We start from the raw sequence: 25,220 nt of genomic DNA, 5'->3' as shown, positions 1-25,220 counted from the left end.
CCATGACTATAATAACAGGATTATACAGGACCACCACCAAATTTACTACTTGTAAAACGTCCCAAGAAAAGGGTTGGTGCTCTGAGCTACCCCTGAGTAGCCCACTTTTTCAAGTGAGGCCTCTTAACCCAATAAACTAAGAACAAACTTGTTAACCTACCAGCAGCCCCTTTGTACCAGAAATGGAAACAATCGTATCTCGGAACATGTACTTACAATTTTACAAACAGCAGCAGGGACAGCCACGGGGTCAGCCTGATGGTGTTAGGTGCCAGGAACTCGGCCGATGCTGCCACCAACTCCACGCCCTCCCCAGCTGTAACAGGGGCAGTGCGGCCCTAAGCAGCACAACGCTCCCCAGCTGGGTTCGCTGCCACAACCGAGCATTCGAAGGGCAAAAGCTGGGGGCTGCACCTCCCCTGTACGGAGGTTTTATATAAAGAGATGGACATTCAGGTGGATTTATCACAAATCCTTATGATGATCTCTTTAACGCGACACACATAAGCGGTTTGGTTGGCTGGCTTTTAAACCCTGAAATTGTTTTTGAATTGATCTCCTGCTGCCCTGCCCGGGGAGGGGAACAAGGACTGCAGACAGAGCTAAACACAGCTGCCCGCCGTAATTTCTGAGTGGTCCTGCAACTTCCTCATCTGATCCTCGTCAAACAATCAGCAATGTAAAAAAACATTTTCAACACTCATCATTTGTTGTGCAGACTTTCCTGCTCCCAGCTGAAGCGACCCCATGTTAAGACTGGAAGAGCTACTTTCTTCTTCTGCTAGAGCACTTGTTGCACTACGTAGGAGAAACCGAACCGCAACGGAGTTGCACAGAGCTAATGCTGCTGGGAGCGACACAAGAGCCATGGTCACTTTTAAACTCCAGTCCGAGAAGAGAGCCCCTCACAATGCAGCTCGCTGAGCTCAGGGGGCCGTGGAAGTCGGGCTGGCAGCCACCGACAGCGCCTTCCTTTCACATACCCATAAGGACATTTTTTATTTCCTTTTTTTTTTTTAAATCGTCAGCTGGTATTAAAAAAAAAATCCATCTTCACCTCACTTGTAAAGGTTATTTCAGCCTATTCTAACATTCTCCCCAACGAAGGGGGCAGCTGCCATGCCAGCTGGGGGCACGGCCGGTTTGGCGCAGCGGTTCCGAGCGTTCCCCCCCGCCCGTGTGCCCTGCATGCGAAGCAGGCGGCTGCCCCGCCGCATCCAGGGGGACCTCACTTCCTCCCTCGCGAACAAGCAGCCCATTCAGCAAAAGGGAAATCCCGAGATGCACCCGGGCAAAGGGCCTGCCGAAGGAGCTGGGAAGAAAACCAACCCCCACCCCACAAGGAGTCACCAACGCAGCAGGAAGAGCAGCCACGGAGCTGCGATCGCCAATCCACTTCTGCAAACCGCTGCTTTAGGACGCGGATCTGCCGTGCCCCTCGTGTAAGAAGTTTTCCAGGGTAGCAATTCAGCTCGGTCCTACAGAAACATAACCCCCAGAAATGAGCATCAGCCCCAGCAATGCCACCACAGAAATGGCAGCACGCTGGCTCAGGGGAGCGTCTGCACGGTTATTGAGGTCAACTCTGCAGAGTGAATTTGGAGCAACTCAATTGTTGCTTTGCAATTATAATCTAAAGCAAATTTTATTGCTATTTTTAAAAGGAAAGTAAAAAACGGGCATTTTTTCCCCTAGTTAAGAAATTTGGTGGAAACAGGATCCATGTGTCTCCGTATTTGTGTTCCCTGAGCCCTAACGCTCACGTGGTGACATCCGAACTGTCCATCCAGAGGTTAATTCCGACGTGACTGCGGATTATGGGTTTAACTGAGGGAATCACAAGTTTGAGGAGGGGGCTGATAAATAAAAGAGCTCATTTCAAGAAAAAATCCCCCCTAAATAACAGAGCAACATAAATGTAAGGGTTTTCACATCTGCCAAGATGGGATCCAGCTGCTCTGCCAGGAGATGAATGAACATCCCTCTTAGAATTTCTTTTCTTAGAAAGAAACAGATGAAGTTTGATTACTCTGAATCCACGGAAATCAAATCGAGTTGTAACGAGAAAACCGCACTGATGCCTCAGTCCAGCTAACAAGAGCAAAGTTGATGCATTCTTAGAAACCTAAATGTTAAATTTGCATGTACGTTTGTAAGAGCAGAGTGTAAATGCAGAACAGAATTCTGGAAAGAAATCCCACTGCACTCCCATGAGTTGACCAAGATTTCCCCTTGCAAAATCTCAGCAGAATTTGACCTCCACTTTATAACCAGAGAGAAAACGCTGGCTGCAGGCAGAAGCTAAGACAAGTGATTTCCACTCGAAGATGCACTTTGAAGCACTTGGACCAAGCCCACTGACTTCACTGGAGTCAAACCACCGAGCACAGCGCCACCAAAATGACCTTCCCCGACGTAAAGCACAGCGCCACCGCAATCCAGTTACGTTTGTACTTCGGGGTCTCTTTTGAAGCATCTCCTATTTCTTCCCCATACTTGAATCAGTTCCTGGTGTGGTTTGCGTGGCAGCACAACAACGCTGATGCCATGACTATTCTTCAGGCACACCAGACAAAATAAACTGATTAAAGACCCCCAAGGTCTAGACCACAGCGTCATTTAAAATACTATCTTGGATGTAATGGCAAAAGTTAAACTCGTCCACACGCTTCTAAACGTGGCAGTTGAGAGGTGTAAGGCAGTGGCTGCTGCCCCCAGGAACCCCACATTTACCGTCCCCGCAGCTGGCATTGGTATAGCTTCCCCGATAGCTACACCCGAACCGATGAAGCTTTACCAACTCCACCAAAATCAATTTCTTCCCAACCTTGGTCTAATTGACTGGGGTTTTCTGGTTGTTTTTAAAGACCAGGCTGTTCCTGGGTTCACAGAATTAGAAGCTGCTGTCAGAAAAACCTCAGCCGCGCGCCACAGCTTGGGAACACAGGTGGGGCAATAACCCGCTGCTGGTGCGACCAGCAGTCTGGGCAGAACGGGAAACCACAGCTCATGCTCCAGCTCCTTCCGACTCTTCCAGCGCAGCAGCCGTGTGTCACACCACTGGGAAAAAGACATGTAACATTTTTCATCCCCAGCACCGAACTGCTATATTCCAAATAAAGAGAAGCGTGACAATCTGTACAAATGCAAATGTCCCAAATGCCAAGACTAACATTTCTAAAACCTAATTCAACTCTTTCATTTCTTAGCTGCAGGCCGTTTACTGCCACTCCTTTTTTCCACCCAAACAAAAGACGAAAGGGATGACTCAAAGCAACTTGAATTTCAAGCTAAAGCCACAAAGCACTGAATGCCTGAACTTTAATATTAAACAGGTGTGCAGATGAGATTCATTCAAGCCTCATCATGGCTAGGTTAATTGTTAAAAAAAACTGCAAAAAGACCAAATTTACTTGAAAGACGCATGGGTAAGTTAAACAGAGCTATAAGGAACGATGCAAGGCATGTGGTAAACACAAGCAAATAGTTAGGGTGCTGCCAACTCCCTCCACCCCCTTATCCCACCAAATCACTTTTTCCTTTGTATTCCAGTAATTTTATTTATTTTGATCGTCAGAGTTTAATAATATCACACATGATTTTTGCTCTAGAATCAAAAGGGCTAAAGACGGATCAATAAGTCCATTACAAAGTAGATGTTCACACAAATATGATTCTAGAAATCAAGGGTTTAGCAAAGGAACTCCTGATTTTCTATGCTGCAAGCACCAAGTTCTCTGAGCAGTAGAGCTCTGCATACCCACACAATGCGATAATCGAACACATTACACCACTCGTACCACTATCTGCTGCTGAATACAGTCCAAAAATTTCCTCACTTACATCTTCAGCCCTCTGTTTATTGGCCTCCACCTTTTTTCGCAAAAAAATACACCATGTAGCAAAAAAGAAAAAGGCAAAAAGCCAAGCAAAGCTACATCTTTGGATGTATTAGTGCAAGAACCCATTGCACGGCATGTTTCTTATTAGGGAATGAATGGGAACAAAGAAATATCTATAATGGACCTAATGCTGCAGTCTGGGCTCTTTTGAGTCTGATTTACTTCTCACAGCAGCTCTGCACCACTCTAAATGCATTTATTTCAAAAGCATATTTCTAAATCATAGCAGCATGGGTGAGATAATTCACACCCACCAAATAAACTGAAACTGCTAGGGGGGAGTTAACAATGGTGAAATTTTTTTCTTTTTTTTCCTCCAACTTACACGAGACTCCATTATCTTTCAACTCAGGCAAGTTTGTCAACTCTAGAGCAAAGGGATTTTAGAAAAGCATGCTTAACATACAACAATGAGAAATTCTTAATAACAGAAGTGTAAATCTGAAGTCCATAATATCAATGAAGGCTACTGAAATCAGACCACAATACTGTCTATTCTCTGGCCAATTATTCTGTATAAAAGCTCTAAAATTTATTCTACTGCTATAAATATGAAAACCTCTGGAATAACCCAGAGGATTTTGCCATTTTGTTTTTTAAAGATACTTGTCAAATAAAATACTGGACCTAGCAAAAGTTAATATGTAAAGGAGTGTGGTTTTTAATTATTTGAAGTAATTCACTGTTTCTAATTGGTACTACTACAATCTCTGTTTTAGTAAGCAGCAGGATCCACACGCAATGTATATATTTTAATACCCACAGCAGAATTAATTGTGTTAGCTAGATCCAGGAAAACTCATCTACAAGCATTATGTATGCGGTCCAAGATACTCAGCACTCCCGTATTACATAATAATAGAAAGAAAACGACTATCACCATCCCCTTTCTGCAATCGGATCTGCATGGGCAGCTCTTTCGATCTGCGCAGCTCCCCCAGTGAAACTGATCGGGGCTGCAGGCACAGGTCAGGTGCCAGATTTCGGACTGCAGGATGCGGTCACACAAATAGCCTCGCGCAGCTCCCATTTAACCGAGGCTACTTTGGCCTCTTCAAGCTCAGTAAGTGCACGTGAGTGCAGTCGCTTTCTTCTCCTGCGTTAGGTGTCACAGAACAGCGTAACTGTGCTGAAAACCAGAAGGCAAGTTTTTACTGAATGGTCACAGCTCACTAAGAGCAGCATTACAGAAATATTTTAGACCCTTGTCTTCGCTGACAGAGCTGGGAAGCTTCACCGCCCCTGTTTTCTGTTTAATGGCAATAAAGGCAACATCTTACAAAAGGAGAAAATCCAAAGACAGAAAACAGGTGTTATTATTTCTGATTTTATCAGTGCCATTGGCACATATCGCTTTTTTTTCCCAGATATGATTCACAAATTCTGCAGATCCCTCCCCAGATGTGTCCAACTTGAGCTCCTGGCTGATTCCACCTGGGCACGAAGAGTCAGAGCCATGACCATGTAGTGAGTGAAGGGAGCTTCACGAAAACACAGGTTATGACAGTGGAAAGATAGGAAATGTTTCTTCTTCCAACCCCAGCAGATGTTGTCCAATTAAGGATGCAAATAAATCACCCTCTGCATTGCGAGTCAGAAAACACATCCATAAAAGCTCTCTAAATACATTTCAGTTTAAACTTGCATAATTCTCCCAGTGGAGAAATCATCTTAAACTTATGTAATCCTTAGAAAGAGACATTATTACAGACAATTCAGTGCCACAAAGAAACAAGGAAGACATCTCTAGAAAAGAGGTGCACCCACACACAATTAATTATATAGGTGTAGGGGGGAAGCGCTGGGAGAGCGACGCAGAGCCCCGAGCCTGCAGTTTCCACAGAGACCGATCTGTAACCGAGCTCAAGGGGCTGCTCCCCTTCCAGCAGCCAGAACTGTCTGTTATACTTAACCCAGACTTCCTAACACTTGATATCCTGTCTGCTCTTTCAATGCCCTTACTCAACATTTCAGACAGACATTACACAAACTGGCTGGTGAAAAGGGTTGAGAAACCAACAAGCAATCCAAGTCAATGACCGTATTCTCTAAAACGATGCCATTGACGGAACAGAGGGCGACGAACAAAGCGCAGGGGTGCAGGTCTTCTGCACGTATCGCTGAAATCTTCCCCAGGAAAACCAAGCCAAGCGCTAGGCTCTACCTGGTGATTTTGTTTTGTGGCGCTGCTGCTGCGTAAAACCTCAGCAACTCTTGTGCTTCCAGTCCAAATGACTGTCGCACCAAAACAGAAGCGGTTTCAATTAAAAAATAAATAAATGTCACATTTTCTACAAAGCCTGTGCAAAGGTAACTGTACATCAATCAATGAACAACAAAGCCAGAACCCGGGCTATCGATTCGCTTCTTTGCTGCTTATCTCCGGCATACAGAGCGAGGCTGCAATTTCTACCTATGCACAACCTCTGGCCTCGTGGAGGTCTCTCCTGACTTTCAGTATAACTGAGCAACTAAAAGACTACTTCACAGAAGTAAGGGTGGCAGGACGCCTGCATTTAACAGAAAATGCCATTATGCTGCTTAACAGGTTGTTTTAATACGCACCCAGCCTGGAGAAACCCAAACAAAAGTGACAGCGACCAAGCCAGAGATGGAGGCAGCGATAAGAGACCTATGCGGGGGAATTCCCATTGGCTTCTCCCAGAGCCCTGGCCATGAAACGCTGGCAGGATCAGGGCTTGAATTTGTATCTGTTTTCGTTACCTCATCCAAGCAAAGGTCAGAGCAGCACAATTAGCCGGGCGCACAGCGGCTGGTAGCTGCCTGCCAGCAGGTTTGCCCAACGTGGGCACACGAGGCATGTTCAAAGCGCTGCACCTGATGCAATTCCGAGGCCAAGTTTATGGCCCTTCAGTTTGCACTGGGGAAAAGCAAGGCTGGCCCTTGTCCCAGCTTCAGAGATCTCCCGGTCAGGAGAAAAAAATAAGCGAAAATGCTGAAACAGAGAGATGGACAAATCTCATAAAAGAACAAAAAACCCACCCTGTTAGAGATCTATGGCAAAATGAAAGCCCAACGGTGCATGGAGCAACCAGCAGGCAAAAGCCCCCCTGTCCAGGGGCAGCTCCAGCTGCAGGAACCCGTGCCCTGTTCAGTAAGATCTGCCCCGATCGGAGCACCCCCAAACACCTACGGGACCAAAACCTAGTTATCGAGCAAAACAAAAACACTGCAGTGCCAAAACAGGCTTAGTCCCCGGCTTTGGCACAGTCCTGTAAATGTGGGGGCATGGCCACAAGCTCACTGAAGCCACTCCGCGTTAACCCCGGCGTGTGTCGGTTCAGGATCTGCCCCTCTTCCCCCCGGCTGCAAGCACCGCCAGCACGCACAGGAGGAAGTCTGATACAGAGACAAGTTTTCTGTGGTTTGTGGGTGAACTGGTTCCAATTAGTACGCCTGCTGATTGCCTGAGTGAGAACTGCCGAACGAGTCCCAAGCCCCAAACCTTCAAATTAACCTCGTATGCTCCAGAAAACATCTGAACAGGTGATTTTAGGAACAGTCTGAGGCTGAATCTGCAGTGGCGATGAAGACAAGAACATACCTGCCTACCCAAGGTGTACATGAAGATAATAATGGACTGAATTCTTTCCACCCCCAGAGTGACAAGCACTGACTATAGTAGAAACTGAGTGGAACAGCACAAAAAATAAAAACAGGGATACATATTTATTAATCTGTACTTCCAAAATTCAGAAAACAGATGCAAATTAGTGGTTCACAGAATGTATTATTAACGTTATAATTGATAAGTTTAAAATAAAGGCATGTTATATTACTACACGTTAAAGTAATGCTTCCTTTATGTGAAAATCAATTTGATTTAAGTGCTCTATGGCCACTCAGATGAAACAGATCAGCTTAGCAACTGATAGTACCCTATCGATAGATTTCCTGCAGCCCAGTTGGAGTTACTTCTGTCCATGCTTTAATTTCTTTCCAAGAACCCCATCAGATTTAGTGCAACTCTTCCATGAGAGCTCCCTCTCAGTAAGAATTACAGCATGAAGTTCAGGAGCTCAGTTTGCCTTTAAAAAAAAAAAAGAGAGTGTAATGAGGCTTTTTGGGTCTAACACTTTGCATGGAGATGCAACTCGGTGGCAAAGCAGTTGGGCCGGCTAAGCCAGCAGCGTGAGTTCCAGTCCTTCGTTATCACCGGCAGCAGGGAGCCAGCCCACTCCTTGCTGTACACGGTGCCACTGAAACCCTGAACTTCGGCACAATATCCAAGCTAGGAGACAAAAATGACATGAGTTTTCAGTAAGAATGGACAATGGACCTTGTCGGGTCCCCGAATCGTGCTCGGCTCAGCCCCCTCGATGCAGCCGCGGCGCTCGCGCCGTCCCAGCGGCGCTGCTAGCAAGGTGCAGATAAGGTACCGGCGGCTGCCAGGAGTTTCACCGCTGCGTTGTCTAGACATGCTCTGAGCAGCCTCACGCAGACGCCGCCAGATGCTTTTACAACGCCGACGTGAACACTCATCCCAGCAAAGGAAAACACACCCTCGCCGGGCAGCCCGACAACCGTGCCTGCTGCTGGCAGCCAGGCCAGGTGCTGCAGGCTCCCCGACCGACACGCCGTGTTTACACCACCTTCAAAGCGTGCTGCTCTTTGGGGCAGAACACACGGCCGAGCCCCAAACCACCGAGATGGAGAGGCAAGGGAGGTGGCCCAGACAACAAGGGCAGGGGCACATGCTTTAATATTTTGGGCAGTGATCGTCTAAGGAAGAGATTTCGTGTAATTCCTTCCCTAGCTCACGAGGGCTGAGTTCAGGAAGTTGAGAACTATTCTGGGGCAACAGAGAGCCACAGGTGACTCAACATCATTAGCTCATTATTTGCAGCATACTCTTTGTCTCGCACACATGCACGTACCTGCTTCTTTGCTCTCGACCTACAACATCTGTAAAACTGTTTGCACTCCTGGCAAAAAAATGCTGATGTCTGCTTAAACACTGACATCTCCTCAGGTACACGGGATTTCGCTTAAGCTTGGCATCGTTTTTCAGGTCCTATTTCTAAGGTGTAAAGTGTGAACTTAGGGTACTCCTTCAAGGCTTCAATATTTTGGTTTTAGGGACTTGAACATTTTTATTGGGTATTTTCTAATGGAATTCTTAAGCAGCAGCAAGCAAGAGAGCAAATGACTTCTGTGCTCCATGGGAAAACACCTGAACCCACAGTTCTCAAAGTTTTTCAAGAGCATTCATCAAGGCAGTTGGTACAGAAAAGAATAAATCCAGCCAGCGGTCTGAACACCAACGCCTGTGAAAAAAAAAAAGAGGATCTGCCTGCTACACCCCATTACCAGATCAAGCAGCTCACTACTGCCAGGAGGCAGGACTTGGGGATACGGGAACAGAAAGATCTGCATCCAAGCTCCATCACGTTTCACGTGGCCACGAAACACAGCGCAGCCACCGCTGCACAGCACCTGAAAGGCCCCGGCCACCCCGCCGCTCGGCGGCCCCGCGCTATTTCACTTTCGGCAACGTCTGTTCTTTGAGTCGGCTGCACACTTGACCTGGCTAAACCTCTCTCCAGCTGAGAAAGCTGCGTGTTGTGGCAGCCCGGGCTTGGGAGGCATTGTGAAATGAAGTGGGAGGCCTTACGTGCTCATTTGTGTGTCAGTACCCAGAAGGCTGCTTCCAGCTCCCAGCTGCTTCACCCGAGTGCTGCCGGGCCCCGAGCCGTGGGAATGCGGCCCCGCTGGCACGGGGGTGCTCGCACGCGTGCAAGGAGAGCTCTCGTCCCCCCTCGCTGCCCGATCAGACAGTTTTGCTAAAAATACAGATGTCTGGCACACAGGTAGGAAAGGTGGAAGCACCAAACTCTGCTCAGTTCAATGTTAAAAAAAAAAAAGTTCAAAAGAGGCAGAGGCGAACCCACCCTCCTCTCCTGGAAACAGCAAGCAGAAAGCCTTGGGGCGTGTTTGTTTGAACAAACTCCATCAGAGACATGCCGATGGTACAGAGCACGGCGCTGCTCCACGCCGGACTGGAACGAGGATCTCAAAGACAAACCGAGGCTGCATCTACCCCAGCCAGAGAACACAACATGCACCAGCTGCTGAGCTCAAGAAAAAGGCTTTGGCACCGATGGCAGATTTCTAGGACCCTGTTTTGCAACGCTGTCAGGTTCTTCGCATTTCCAATCTCTGGAAATAGCCCAGAACACAACGGTTGGGCTCCATGCTGGTAACTGCGGATCAAGTGCGAGACAGGTATGGAAACGGGCCTCCCCCTCACGTAACAGCAGTGCAGGTACTCAGAGACAGGGCAGAAATCACAGCAGGAAAAACCTGCATGAGCTTGTGAGAAGGTGGAAAACCCAGAAAAGGATGCAAAGGGTGATGGAGAAGTTATAATATGGCTCAGGAAAAGAAAGAGGATCTTTCGCTCATCCAAGGATTAATGAGGAGGATACAAAAATCAAGATGTTAAAGGGGGGAAAGGAACGGGGCTGAGACACCTCTGATTCCTGCTGTGTTGGCCTCCAGCTGTCACGACCCATGCCAGCTTTTGGTTAGGACCCTTTGCTGACTTCAGAGAGCTCCAGAGGCAGATGAAAGCCGCTTCCGCCAGTGGCAAGACCGGGCAACACACATCTTGTTCAACCAACCCCGCTGAGCCGACCTATCTGTCTCGGTCTGCAGATGGACAGATAGGCAGAGCGGATGCTGCACAGGAACGCACGGTGGGAATTCGGTATCTAGGCAAAGCTGTGCCTCGTAGCTCCGCTTTCAGACCAACCCAAGGGGAGGGAGGAGGAAAAGGCAGCTTTGCCAGTACGTCCAATCTGCAGCGGGGGCTTGTGCCAGCCCAGCTCCTCCATTTAGAAGTCAGAGCCTTAAAAGGCAGAACTGTGCTGGCAGAAGCCTCCAGACCTCCCCACACAACCCTCACGAAGACACAGAAAGGTCAAAAACCTCACCGCTTCTTCTACAGCCCCAGCGGCCACATCCACCCCAAGCTACCAGCATCCTAGCAGAGCCCTGGGGCCCGAGGCGATGTGTACGCACACACACACAAATAATCAGGAAGCTGATAAAAAAAAAAAAAAAAAAACCTCCTGCGAGTAAAGACAGAACATCTGACACAGCAGATTACGGCACACACCACACCACCACCTCTGTATGGAGCAGAACAAAGCAAGGCAGAGATCTACATCAGAGAGGAAGCCCACCACAAAGGCACACGCTTCGCGCTTTCATCCCCCGAGACAGCCAGACAGACAGACAGACAGCCAGCCACGGGGCCCAGCGGACACGCGAACCCCCCACGGGCCGGCGGTGACTAACGGAACACCCAGACACGGGATCGTCCTCGCGTTTCCTTACTAGGCATCTAAACTTCGCTCCCGTGTTACTTGCCCCTGGCCACAGTCTCCCAGCCTGCGAGCCAGATTAAATCTCGCCGTAATTATCTGCGCACACGGCTCCAGCACAAATGACCTTAGCATATGATATCCGCTGGCTGAGGCCGATGGAAAAAGACCACAGAAAAAGGAAGGATAAGCATCCAAAGCCCTGCCAGCGACGTCAGGGTCTCTTCAAGACTGCGCCACGTGAACAGGAGCCGTGGGGACAGCCCCGCAGCCTGGCAGCTGAGAGCCCGTTCTGCACGGAGGCAGGATTTGTGCCCTGACCCCTGCGCACGTACCGCCCGGCTCTTCCCCATCACGCTCCTCCCAAACAAACCTATCCAGAGACTCTTAATGTTTTGTCAGGACAAACTTTTGTATTATTTTTTTTTGAAAAAATGTACAGCTGTGATTTTCTTATGCAATTTTTGGTGTCCACTGTGAGGTACCTTGAAGCCACTCTCCAAAGGGCTGCGTGCATGTTTTGGAGGGTGGGGAAAGAGCGCTTGCCATGCCCTGAGCTAGGACCTGTTAAAGGGTCGCCAAGAGCGAGGCAGTGCCAAAACTTGGCAGTCTTTTCCTGTTCTCCACCTGCATCCTCACCGGGGGTACAAGTCAGATCACACAACTGAGCAGTGCCACAGAAGCCTTGCAAGAAAAGGAGCTCAGCCCTCTGACAACATCCGTTTTAATCAAACTGGGGAAATGACCAAGCCAGGGACACGCGACCCTTCTGGAAGGAAAATAAAGAAGCAGGGATCATTTTATTTTGCTCCCCAAGCGAAGCATGCCCTCGAAAATTCATTTCCCAACCTGGGAACAGTCTCCACGTCCTGAGCCCTCTCCTCCCCTCGCAGACACCCGCAGCCAGCCGCCCCGCCAGCCCTTTTAGCACATGACTGCCGGCGAGCAGCCAGGCCATAAAAACACATCCACCTCCAGCCGCGGGGAGAAGGGGGCTCCGCGCAGCCTCTGGCTGCTGCCACCCGGGCGGGAGGAGGAGGAGGAGGGACAAGGGCTGAAACGGGGCTAAAAAGCAGGCCTGGAGAGCACCTGCATGCAGCTGGGGCTGGTCTTTGGGGTCTGGTCCTTTTTGGGGGGCCCAAGCTGCTGCCCCGGGTGCCCGGCAAGCCTCCCGTCTGTTTGGTTTTCAACTCCAAGCTGTGTCGGAGCCCGAGCGGGTGTGCACGTTGAACATTATATTGGTGAAGTTAATTGAGGGATTTTACCGAGCGTTCTCCGTGGGCTTTAAACGCTGCTTCTCATGTCAGGGGTTGTGTCACTGCCATTCCACTGCTGGCACACACCGAGGACAACTCCTGCAGCCTGCGATGGAGGAGGCAGGATCTGGCCCCAGAGCCGCAGGATCCCGGCCCCCCACCTCTGGGATCCAGCTCGGAGCGAAAGGCAAACAAAGGCCGCCTAAAAAAGCCGATCCGCCGTGGCTGGCTGGCCTGGGGCCGGCACGGCGTGCCCTCAGCTGCTGCAGCTGGCCCCGCACAGATCCGCTCACCCAGCCTGCTCGCAACCCAACCCGCAAAAAAGCCCGGCTGATGGCGAGCTGGGGCTCCCCGGGATCCCCTAAAAGCACACGCTTCTCCATCCCCGTCCTGCACTGCACCGCACGCCAGCAGCCTGCATGACGGCCGGGATCTCTCGCAGCAGCCCCATTTGTGTTCCAACACCAGCGTTTAGGCAGCCCAGCCCCTGCCTCCCTCCCTGGAGGCACGCAGCAGACGGCTCGGCGTTGGGGCTGGAGCACCCAGCGGGATTTTTCTCCGGCTCCTTCCTTGTCCTGACCCCTACCGAAGCTCCTCCGAGCCGAAATCACACGCTTCCTGCTCGAGCAAGGGGTCGCGAGGATCAGGCTCCACATCCAACCCCCGCAAAACCCCACACATCGCCCCGCAGCCCCTGCCAGAGGCGCAGGGCAGGGGCCCCCCAGCACACGTGGCGAGATCGAGGAAGGCGATGAGACCGCTCACCGACCCTACAAGGAAACCCGGCGGTAACACATCACCCGTCGACGTCAGCGAAATTACAGAAGATTGCTTTTCTCTTTCTCTCCCCCCCTGCCCCTATTTAAAACAAGAATTAAAGGCGTGACTTACCCTGGGGGCTTTCCTCTTGTATTTGTTGTTATAGTCAAATTTTTCTTTCATTTCGTCTAAGAGCTGGCCCAGCCTAGCCTTCTCCTCTTTCCCAGTGTAATCCTGGCTGAGGAGGATGTAGGACCTCCAGTTTGCAGAGTCAAAGCCCCAGTGGCAAGTCCTGTTTTCCAGGGATTTGTGCGAGTGGACCACGAATTTGTGAGGTGGGTACATCAGCCTGCAGTCCAAGCACTGGATGCAGGCTGCGCTGGGGTTACTGTAAAGCTCTGGTACCAGGAGTCCCTTACACTTCCCAAAGCACTCGTGATACACCTTGAAGCTCTTCTCTGTAAGCTCCAGCTCGATCGTGCTAGAGAATTCCTTCTTGCAGTGGGGAGGATAGGTGCCACCATAAAGCAAGGCGTTACAAAGCCTCTCGGCATCAGTTTTAGTGATGAGCCCGCAGGAGGGAGCGGAGAAGGGCAGGATGCCCATGACTTTGAGGATCTCCAGCTGGTCAGCAGTGCACCTGGAGCAGTAAATATGCAGCTCGTCACACACCGAATTGATCTGCTGCAGGGAGAAGTCCCTGAGCACCGAGTTCAGGATCTGGGGCAAGCAAAGCCGCTTTTCTCCACCCACCACGAAGCAGGAGATGGTTTCCCCTTCCAGGATGGTCTCGCACCTCTCCGTGGACCTGTCCGAGGGCATGAAGAAGGGACCGGGCATCACCGGAGGCGGCTGGATGGGGGGCAGATGCAGCACGGGTTCCGCTGGGTCTTTGCCATTGTCTTTCTTGTACATCTCCTGTGCCCATCGTGCTGAGAAAGCAGCAGGGCCACCCAGGGAGCTCATAGAGCTCAGATGAAACTGTTCCAAGGTCTTCTGCAGTCCTGGATGAGGCTGGAAGCTGCTTCTACTTACAGTCTCCATTTTTTAGTTTCTATTCCCAAAACAAACAACAAAAATCCCCAGTTATCTTCCACGCTGGTACAAATCCACTCGAGGGATTCCCCCCCCCCCCCCCAAATAAATTTTTTAAACAAAACAAACCAACCCACCCTCGCCTTTTCTCCTTCCCACGCGGCTTTAGCAATCCACTGTCGCGCAGCGAGCGGCTCCTCGGCGGACGCGTGCCTCTTTTCTTCTCTCTCTCTCTCTCTCTCTCTCCTCTCTCCCCGCCGGGTTCGTCACGATCTCGGCCCCCCCGGGGCTGCGGTGCTGGCGGGCCGGAGCAGGGCGACCCGGCCCGGCCCGGCCTGCATCCGAGCGGCCCCCGGCGCCCCCCGGCCCCCCCCCGGCTCGGGGCCGCGCTCAGATGCGCGCTGGCGGCTGCTGCTCTGCGGCGCTCCCCCGCCTGTCCATAGCCGCCCGGAGGAAGGAAGGAAAGGAGCGGGGGAGGAAAGGAGAATTAAAAAAAAAAAAAAAAAGGCAGCAGCAGGAGGAGGAGGGAAGCTGGGTCCTGGGCGGGGGGGGGGCGGCGGGATTCGGGGAACCGAGGCGGCCCCGGGTGCGCGGCGGCTGGGTGGGCAGGAGGGCGCCTGGCCCCTCAGGGCTGCCGGCCTGCCCGGCACATCCCCGCCGCTCCTCCTCCTCCTCCTCCTCCTCCGGCACGGCGCGGACTGCGAGTGCCTGCGAGCTGAGCTCATGCGGCTGGCCCAGCCTCCTCCTCCTCCTCCTCTCCTCCTCCTCCTCCCCTCCCCTCCTCCTCCTCCCCCCGCTGCCTCCGCCGCCGAGCCCGGCCAGGAATGCGCCCAGCTCCCCGCGCCCTGCCGGGAACGCCGCCCGCCGCCCCCCCGCACAGCCCCGGCGGCCGCACGGGGCACGGAGCCGGGGAGGGGGCACCGGGGGGGGCTTCTCGCCCCCCTCGGACGGGCTCCCCCCCCCCCCCCAGGCGGCACCGGGGGCGCTGCGGGGCCGGGGGGGGGGCCCGGCGGGGAAAGGAGCGGGGAGCGGCGCCCCCTGGCGGGGCCCCGGGGCCTGGCCCCAGCCCCTCCTGCTGCCCCCCCCCCCCCCAAGGATGGGTTTTGGGGAGGCCTCTCGGCAGCCCGGAGGGGTTGGCGGTGCTCCTGGTTGCTGGAGCCCCCTTCAGGTGAGGGGAAGAGGCGCCTCCGAGGGGAGCCCCCCACGCCCCGGCCTGGGCTACGAGCACCGGGGGGGTGGGGGGGAACCGAACGGGGCTGAGCCATCGCTTGGGGCCTCACGGCCTGACTCGCAGAGAAGCCAAGGTTTGTGTCCGCACGGTGTTTCGCCCGTGGATTTACAGATCCGCTCGTGGAAGCTTGAGACCCCCCCCCCAGTGCCGAACTCCACACACACCTAACGCTGGAGGCCAGGCGGGCCCCGCTGCCACGGGGCGACCAGAGCAGGGCCGGGAGCATCCCTCAGGGGGTAACCAAAGAGCTCCTGGTTAGGAATCACTGCCAGTAACGTTCTCTACAATTACTCCTATCACCTTTAATAACGTGGAGCACATCCACGACATTCCACCCATTCCACCACTCGCAAACCAAGCAGCAGGCTTTATTACAAAGAAAACCCTTCCCACCGTCCAGCCTTGCCTTAAGAAAAGCCCCGGCTCTGACAAGCAGCAGATACCCCCCAATCCATTAGGGATAAGGCACTCACACTGACCATCATCAGATAGCAGCAGAATAATTCCCTAGATGGCTTTAATTCGGTTTGTCTTCTTTTTTTTTTAGCTCACTGAAATATAAATGCCCAGATAGACTCAACCGTCATGCACGGAGCCCCTGATTCTGTTAGGGTAAAATTAACGTTTGCAGGAAGTCTGCTTGGTAATGGGAAAGCCTCTTACTTCTGGATGCTGGGGGTTTGGTTTTGTTGTGTTTTTTTTTCCCCTCTGACTCCTTCTCTTTTACCTTACGAAAAGAAAGGACGGTGATAACTGCAGGTCAATTTAAGAGGTATTTTTTTTTCCCTTCCGACTGCCTCTTATGCCAGTAAATCACTGGGTCATGCAGCAGACGGCGTATGGGTGCGATTCATAAATGGAATTCCTGCAGCAGAGGGGACTACCAAAACGACAGGAAGGATGGTCTTGTGGTTAAGGCAGAGAACTCGGGACATCTGGGGTCTATTCCCAGATCTCCCACAGACTTCCTGTTGCCTTGGGCAAGTTGTTCAGTTCCTGCGTGCCTCAGTTTCTGTATCTGCAGCGCTCAGATGGCAACCAATTAGAGGGGCAGCTTCTGAACCTAAATTCACGGCGTGACAGAAACCAGTCTTCAGCTCGGGCAATAACAATACAGCAAAGCCTGCATTTGTCTCTATCCCACCGACTTTGCGGGACTGAGCAGCAGAAAGGCAGGAGAAGGGGGAGCGAGGAGCACTGTCACTGGGGATTAAGGTGGCAGTGGTTTCTGGAGGCTCTGCCTCCCCCGATGACGGATTGTGAGCGCCGTGCATCTTAAAATCCTATTAATCTTTCCCCCAGTAACTGTTTGTCTTGCTCCCGTTCCAAAGCCCTCTAGCTGGAGAAACAAGAAGGGAAAAAATATCTCGGAGGAAGGGCCCCAACACCACAGTGTTTTTCTCACTCTCTCCCTTTTCTCCTCCCCCTCTCCATTGGCTTCAAGGCCAACAGCTCCTGGAACACAAACACTCTTGTAAACTTCTGAACCACACAGCCCTGTGGTGGGTGGGTGTTTGCTCCCTGCCTGCCAGTTCCAATCCACCCACAGATTCCAAAGGCCCAGAACAAAAAGCAGACTCCATTTTCCATATTTAACAGGCGATTCATTTCCCCCCACACCTCCACATCGCCTTCATTTTGTGGATCTCGGTGCCTCTCGCAAGTATCTAGTCCCACCCTTTACGTGTTCCCCAAGCAGAAGGTAGCATGTTTATGTATATTTTTACATACGCTTATGAAAAGTATATTCTAAACAAATTCACAGCAGCCCCCCTCTGGTTTCAGATGCCTGCTCGGTCAGGAAGCCCTGGGGACTCTCGGGGACTGCGCGGCGTGTTGCAGCTATTTGACAAAACGTTTGGGAAGGGCCGATAGCGAAGAAGGAAAGTAAGTGAAAAAAGAAAGCATGGTGCAGATGTGACCCATCCAAATTCCTACCGTAGCTTCCGTTAGATGGTAAATTCTTTACAGCAGCAAGCATCTAATTTCTCCGTGTTTGTATTGGATATATTAATTTCTAGTTGTGATGCTCAGGTGCCAAAGTAGAAGCATTTCTGCATGGCTAGGATATTTCCTTCCCTCTCCTCCTTTAGAGATCCTCTGCGAAAGGTCAGTGATTTCCCTGATATTTCCCTTACAGTGAAACTGGAGGGTGCCAAACTATCCAGAACCTGCAGAATAAGGGTTCATACTCTCCAATGAAAAGGACTCATCTGAGAGTCGGGCAGTCTTTTTCAACCAAGGATTTCATTTTTTCATCAACATACAGATTCCGCTCACAAAAAATATTTGTGTGTATCAATTTCTTACCTTTTTGGCTGTAAAAAATGTTTAAACATTTATTTTTAAAAGAAACCACTTTTTAAATGTATTTCTCTTAGAATTGCACTGAAAAAAGTGAATTTAAAAACATCTAGAAAGTCACGAAAAAAGAAGTTTCATAAATCACTGATATTCAAGATGAACCAAACAAAATATTCACTATCTGAGGAGGTCAGCAACAAACCCACATCAACAAAAATATTCCCTTTTTTAAAAATCATTGGAAAAAGCAACTATTTGATTTTTTATCAAAAAAAAATGCAACTTGAGATATATGATTTGTAGCTATTTATCTAAGGTAGCAGTGCTACAGGATAGTAACAGTCAAAGCCACCTAGGCTCTGCTATTCACATCTTTAAGCCAAATTTTGAAGGCAACCATTTTAAAAGGATAATCCAATGCATGTTGGAAGGCTGCAATCACAAAGCGTCTCTACCTTCAGTTGCTCAGCAGCTTGAAAGTCTGGTTGGGTGCAAATGAAGGGGGGACAGAAAAGCAGACCTCCTCTGTCACAGGTTATTCCCACTCCAGCCTTGCTCTGTGGTTTCAGTGAAAATACCCACATGGGAAGCAGACCTCAGAGGTTGTATATTTTGAACCACAAAGGCTAGGGAGCTGCAAGGCTGGCCTCTTCAGTCCTGCGAGGCAGAACCAGCTTGACTGTGCCACATACAGTCTCGTACAGTTTGAGAGAAACTCAAGATCAAGGAATAAACCGAAGAAAAAAATCACAGTGGCAGAATTTGGGAATGGTAGAAACATACTCTGAGGCACACGCACAAAGTAGGTGTACAGAAAACAGAGGAGCTCTTACCTTCCTCCCTTTTTGGCATCCGTGACCTGGGCATAGACGCTAAAGCAACCTCTCTCCAGAATACTGCCCCACTCCTGGGTCTTGCTTCTCCTCTCTCTGCAAAACAGATTGGTTTAATATTTGATCTTTTCAGTGACGGCAGCTAGTCATGCTGTACTTTATGGTCTTAGCTCAGCTAACTGATGATGTTTTCTCATGTTCATAGCAGGTTCTGACACCACTAAGCAGAGAATCCCATGGATTCAGAAGCCGTTTTTGTTATTTTCCTAACTCCATTCAGAGTTCTCAGTTCTTGTCCAGCTCAGCTCCCTATCCTGTCTCCTTCTGTATCTTTTACATCTTTGCAAAGCACAGAACCTCCTAACCCACATACAGCTTGTATTCCTCTCTAGTTCTCATCCTTAGAGGATAAATTACCTAGTATAAGATTCAGCCTTTTAGCTCATGTTAAGGCAACTGATGGATTGTTTGTTCTTTTTTCCTTCAGAAGTCCCTCGTGCTGGCCAGGAGAGCAGCTAGCACGCTAACACGATTCAACAGGCTATTCAGAACAAAAGCTGTCTGACTCCACCAAACCTAAGAACTGGCTTGAGTCTTCATGAAGTTTGACTAATGGGCATATATCCATGGCTAATACATGTAACAAATGGATGATCTGCTTAAAATAAGATTTGCTCGCAACCTGTAATTCCCATTTACATGGCAAGAAACCGTCAGACATCCTAGGAAATACAGGAGAGGTAAGGTGTTGTTACAAGCACATGAAAGAGCTCTCCATCTCTTAGATTTTTTTCGCCCCAAGTTGCCTGGTATGTTGCCCAGGGCTGCCCCTCCTACCCACACACTGTACCTACATGCCCCAGTGGATGCTGCCAAACACCTCATTTTAAAAGAGAGTCATGCTTGCTACTGCCAATAAAAGAAATAATTTACTGGAAACAGTCAAAGGGACACACAATCTGGAATTCTTGGGATTTCCACAGGAGCTCACAAGATAGCCCCGGTAGGTCACTCAGAGACTTTGTCATTTATATTAACACAGATCTTTAGCCACTCAGCACGCCCAGCAGTAAGCAAACAAGGCATAGCATAGAGCCAGCAGAGGAAGGGATAAGGATACCAAGACATAACCTTATTCCTGTAAGAAAAGTAATGGAGCTGTTAGCGTTCGCCCTCAGTATTCTCCCTAGCACAGTTCTCACGCAGCATATCACCGAGCAGTCACTGGCACCACTCTGGGGAAGAAAAATCAACACATTTCAGACAAAGTCAAACCTAAGACTCGGGCAAAGTATCTCATTTAGTCTATCCCAAAGCAATCAGTATCAAAGGAAACGAGCGTGTCAACCTTGCACTACAGGAGCTGCTGATTAGCAAAGCCTCAGCTTTGAGCTTCACCAAAACAAAGTGGGTTAACACCCCTCTCCTGCCCTCCCACACACACTCGATCATGCAGAGAAGCTGTGGGAATACTGATCTGATCTGCTGCAGCTGCTGTGGTGAGTAAAAGGGCAACAGAGCTGGGCTCTACAACTAGCATGTATCAACTTGCACCACGGTACAATTAATGCTGCTTCATTTCCATTTCACCTGAAGCCCACGTACAACTTTAAGGCCAAACGTTTCCTTCCCCAGTAGCCTGTCACAGACTCTGGGGCGTTCGTGTATCTTTTTCTGAAATCTCTTCCATCTTTAAGATAATTTCTCATCTTCACAGTATTCATATTCTGAAAATAACATTGATATGATTAAGTGCTCCTTTCCTAGAAAGACCCGTAACACCTCATTATCTGCAAGCAGGGCTTTCATGAAGGCTTCTGGTTTTAGCATCTCTTCTCATGGGCTTTGGTATGTACCTTACAACAGTTTAAGATCCAAAACCATAGTGGGGAATGAGCCCCACGGTCTGCTTGAAAGTTATGTTATCTACTGTCTGCTGAAAAGTGATCTTCTATCCGCTGGTCTGACATATGAACCTGCGACTTATTTTAAAGGCCTGTGTCTCCTATAAATAACACGCAGCACTAGACACTCTATGGGCATAAGTGCTTGCATCATCACTTCAGTGATTCAGAACACGCTGTCCTAAAATCTGGAATTTCTACACCTCTCTCCCAAGTTCTCAAGGGTTCGTCTCGTATTTATTTTATTTATGGGCTTTCTGAATGAACCTGTGATTAAAGCATATGCACACCTCATTAGCATAATGAGATTTTTCTTACAAGCACATATTGAAAAAGAAGCATTCATACTGTCATTTTACAGATGTGGCACTGAGGAACGGAGATGGTATACAACTGGCTTAAGGCCACCCCACAGACCTTTATCAGAACCCAAATCTTTTATCAAATTCAAATCAACTGCTTTAATCTAATAAGTATTTTTTCCTAACAAAATTCCATTTATATTCCTAGAACTATTCCTAAATGAAATTTATGTGAGAAGAGAATTCAATGCTAAACGGCATGTTTTGTGTGTGCTTTTTGGTGTGGTTTTTTTTTGGTCCGCAAGACCTCTTTCGTGCTCCAGTAAGCAAGACAGGCTGTTTGTTTTTTTTTAATTGGACACCTCAGACACCTCCAGTGTGGGAGACTCAGGTAACGAAAGTCCTCCATAACACTGGCATTCACTGAAGTGTCTGCGACTTAACATGGCCCCATTCTCTTTTACACGAAAAGATGTTTACATTTTAGGTTCCAGGCATTTTAGGCTTAAATTGTCAGGCTAGTTCTTACGTAAAGCATTTTCATTTCACATTTTTTCCTTTTTCAATTAGCTGTCTCAGAGAAGAGGAGTGCAAAGGCTAGAAACAAGAGATGTTAAGGCAGCAGCTCTCAGTATCCCAGCAGAAGGACGTTTCAGCAACCTGCCCCTTTGTAGCTACACCCAGCAGAAAGCCAATTGCAATGTCTGAGCCTGACTTGCAAGGGTGCTGCCCAAAAGGGCTGGCACGGGAGCCTTTCAGTGAGTTTCACTTCTGTTTTCAACAGCCCTCCCCTTTCAATATTCCCTATGTCTACAGGCAGAGTGCCTACATAGATCCGACCCAATTATCTTGTCTTATGTTGCCTCTGACAAACAAACAAACAAACTAAAAAATCATCTCTGGAATAATTGGGGTTTAAGATTATTTTAAGCAAGGAATGAACTCATATTGATAAGCTTGTATGTACAGCTTTTGTATTCAAACTCAGTGACTCTGAGAGGAGGGGTAGCAGGGGCTGGCCTCGCTTAGATTTCCCTTTTCCATATCCAGCTTTTTCAAAATTTCTGCTAGATTCCTTTTCTGCATGTGGCAGGCCTGAGAATGGCACCCTCTCCTTCTTCCTGCTATCCATTGTGTAATCCAAAACCCATGCTGAAGCAGTGATCATGTCTGTACCGTGCATACTGCAGCATTACCACTAGGACCCCAAATCCATCAGCTAACATGCCAGCTGGCACCTTTCCCTCCCCTCTGCTTTCTTTCCCTGAGCAGGAGAAACCATTCATTGCCTTCTGGGGCTAGCACTGGACCCACACTGTTCTTAGTAATGAATGCAACCTGTTCTAACGAATGTGAAGCTTATTTGTGAGTGTGGAGCTGCACTCAATTGCCTGACATTTCACATTTCTCACCATAAATCTGCGTAACACTTTATTTTAATTACTGGGACATTTTCTAACTTTTATTGTTTCTGGCAAACACAGGCAAAATGAGCTCATTCATTATATAAGGTATGCAAGCTATTTCTTCAGGGGAAATTGTGTTCTATATTATTCTTGCCATCCAACGAGACGCCATTCACCTCCCTTCTAGATGTCAGTAACTATCACAAAGGCTGAGAATAATTAACTAATCTGACAGGGACCTTGCAAGATGAGAAATCCATCCACCCATCCATATCCATCCATCCATCCTTCTGCATTTCTAACACCCTCACTAATGTAACTCAGGGGCAGCACATATCATGCCTTTTTCAACATTCCCACTCCCAAATGGGTGTAGATGCCACCCTGAGATGCCATGAAGGAAATGCCAAACTGCAAATTTCAGACCCTGATTTGATTTCTCCAAGGCAATTTTGATCTGTGTGTGTTACAAACACCAAGAGGAGAAACAGCAGGTTGATACCACTGAAGAGCACCGCAGTCCTCAGGAAGATGCTGCATATTAGCGCCTAGGCAGCAGAGACTGCTGTTAGGGCCCTGGAGAGACCACAGGATTTTACAAATATCTTGAAGCCTCAATGTAAAAATCCCTTTATATCCTCCCAGCAAAGTTCCATAATTTCATTAAGATGAGCAGCATTACATACTGGAGAGGCTGAACTCCTCTAGCTCTCCAAGGTCAAATCAGCAGACCTGCAGAAAATCACACGCAGCACCTCTGGGCCTTATTTGTCCCACAGCAATCAGTGCCAAATTTCAGAGTCCCAACAAGGATTACGTTTAGATCGTCCCTATAACGATAATTTAGGGGCAGTGGGTGCTGAACACTCTGCAGGCAATGCAACCTCTCATTTGTAAAACCAGGCCCAAGCCTTCTTTAACCAGGCCACCACTTACATGAGTGAATTCAGACAGGACTGGAGAAATCATAACTCAGGCAACTTCTTCTGACAATTGTCTGAGCTTTGGAAATCGACTCCTGCTCTTGGACTCTCCCATTGTCTGTGCATTACAACCCTTCCTCAGACTGTACCTTCCTTGTTCCTACTGCTGAGCCCGAGATGATGGAATTGGCCGTTTGCCCAGGTGGAGGAAAAAAAAAAAACTCAGTTGCTGTAATGGAACGGCTTTCTGACTTTTCTGAATGCACTAAGTGAAAATCCCATGCAGACAGAGCATAGCATGCTTAATGACTCACGCTCCACATTTTCACCAGGGAAAAATTTAAGGCCTGCACTCAAAGTTAAAAGATGGAAATTTTTATAAAACTTCCATTGTGATATGTTACCATCTGTTCCGAAATCAACAACAACAACCAAAAAATGCAAGTAAATTGCTTGATTTTCTCCTTTCTTGTTTTTGTTGTAAGAGCTTTCTGTTTTATAGAAAAGATAAGAATCTCAGTGGGAGGGACACAAGCATATACAATTCAGTATTAAAAAAAAAAGAGACCTCAATCTTTTTGTTTGCTGGCTTTGGACACATTTAAATCCTGCAAAGTAAACTGTTCTATATGTTATGGCCATTTTCTCAAACAACCATCAGTAGTGTTTTGTATCAGTTAGGGAGTGGATTTTACATCTGTATGCCTAACTGTGCATGCATGTGCTCAGCCCAGAAACTCTGAACCGCCTCCAAGGTCTTCTGATGAGATGGTTTTACTGAAAAAGTGTTCTCTCTCTCTTGGGAACCAAGCCACTGAGAATTTGGATGAAATGTGTATAACAACACAAAGTTTTGAGTTTGCTTGGAGAAAAAAGGAGAGATTGCAGTCCGCAACTTTCACCCCTTTCTTTCCTCCTTCATTCTTTCTAATGGTTCGTAAAAACATATAACTTCTTCTGCCTGTTTTTAAGCAAGAACATATATTTCTTTCTTTTCGGAGAGTTCATTTCTTGGAACTCATACCATTTTCATTTAGCTATTTTTACCCACCCTGCTCCTTCCTGTATCCATGGAGTTTCATCAAAACATTGAATTCCAGTCTCTAATGACATAACCTTCCCCTTTCCTTCCTGTTCTCATGTCACCTCTCATTTTCTCACCAGCTCCATAGACTTCTCTGATTTTTTAGACTTCTTCTGGTCTACGCTTCTTATTTTTGTTATGTGCTTTGCAACAGCTCTGCCCTCTTCTCTGCAGAATACTAACTTGAGTATACTTGGAGGCTGTTCAGATTTTTGGGGGAATACTAACAAGCCATGAACTTCTGTATAAACAAGAAAACCTAAAAAAAAAAAAAACAAACAACAAAAAAACCTTGCCAACTGCCTTAGCTAAGGAGAACAGTTTCTCTTCCCTACTCTAGGGTAAAAATCTGACTTCAAAGGCCAGTTCTGTCTTACATCAGCATCAAACTGGAATGGTTCAACCGTAATCACTATCGGAGAGCCTCATCTGCCACATTTTGGTATAAATCAGCTATCGGACAGCCATAGCGACACAATCAGAATGGCTGTGATTCCAGGAGGAGACAAAGGGACTGTGAAACACAGCTCACAGCTCCACCGATTGTATTAGCAGTTGAACGTGAGGTACGGGGCACGTGCTATCGATGCCCGCCTGAAGTTACTTCATGGAGTAACACTAGCGCGGTACATGTCGGAGCCTGGCCCTACCACATCTTTCCACGTGCACACTACACCTCGCTACAGCTGCGTACTCCTGCGAGACAGAGTTCCTGCAGCGTGTGATTCTTAAGGGTAAAGGTAGGAGCAGCAATCTGGCATAAATATTCCTCGTCTCAGAAAAAAACTGAACTGCAAATGGAATTCATTTGCTGATTTGCAGGAACAATGAAGTCAAGCAACAAAACTTAGCAAACCATATTAAAAAGTATCCTCGCAAGTGTTTTTGCAGGAGACAGAGGTGTTTATGAACCAAAAAAAGAGGTGTAGAAG

At 48.6% G+C, this 25,220-nt stretch overlaps 1 protein-coding gene across 2 annotated transcripts in view; it reads right to left on the bottom strand.

Annotated features, from left to right (window-relative positions):
• SKI (SKI proto-oncogene) overlaps positions 1-25,220 on the bottom strand; it is a 136,331-nt gene that overhangs the window by 93,060 nt on the left and 18,051 nt on the right. Inside the window, exons 6-7 of one of the 2 annotated variants that reach the window (XM_013194725.3) lie at positions 18,670-18,765; positions 13,399-14,320 (exon numbers count right to left, since the gene is read on the bottom strand). In XM_013194725.3, the coding sequence (XP_013050179.1) occupies positions 13,399-14,310 (912 nt within the window). In that variant the 5' untranslated portion in view covers positions 14,311-14,320; positions 18,670-18,765. Of the gene's footprint in view, positions 1-13,398; positions 14,321-14,438; positions 15,044-18,669; positions 18,766-25,220 lie in introns of those variants that run through there. The other variant, XM_048067518.2, reaches the window with a different exon arrangement.

Source organism: Anser cygnoides, chromosome 23, assembly GCF_040182565.1.
Source record: "Anser cygnoides isolate HZ-2024a breed goose chromosome 23, Taihu_goose_T2T_genome, whole genome shotgun sequence".
Lineage (NCBI taxonomy): Eukaryota > Metazoa > Chordata > Aves > Anseriformes > Anatidae > Anser > Anser cygnoides.
The sequence above is the reverse complement of the archived record's forward strand: the minus strand, read 5'-3'. Positions and strand labels throughout refer to the sequence as shown.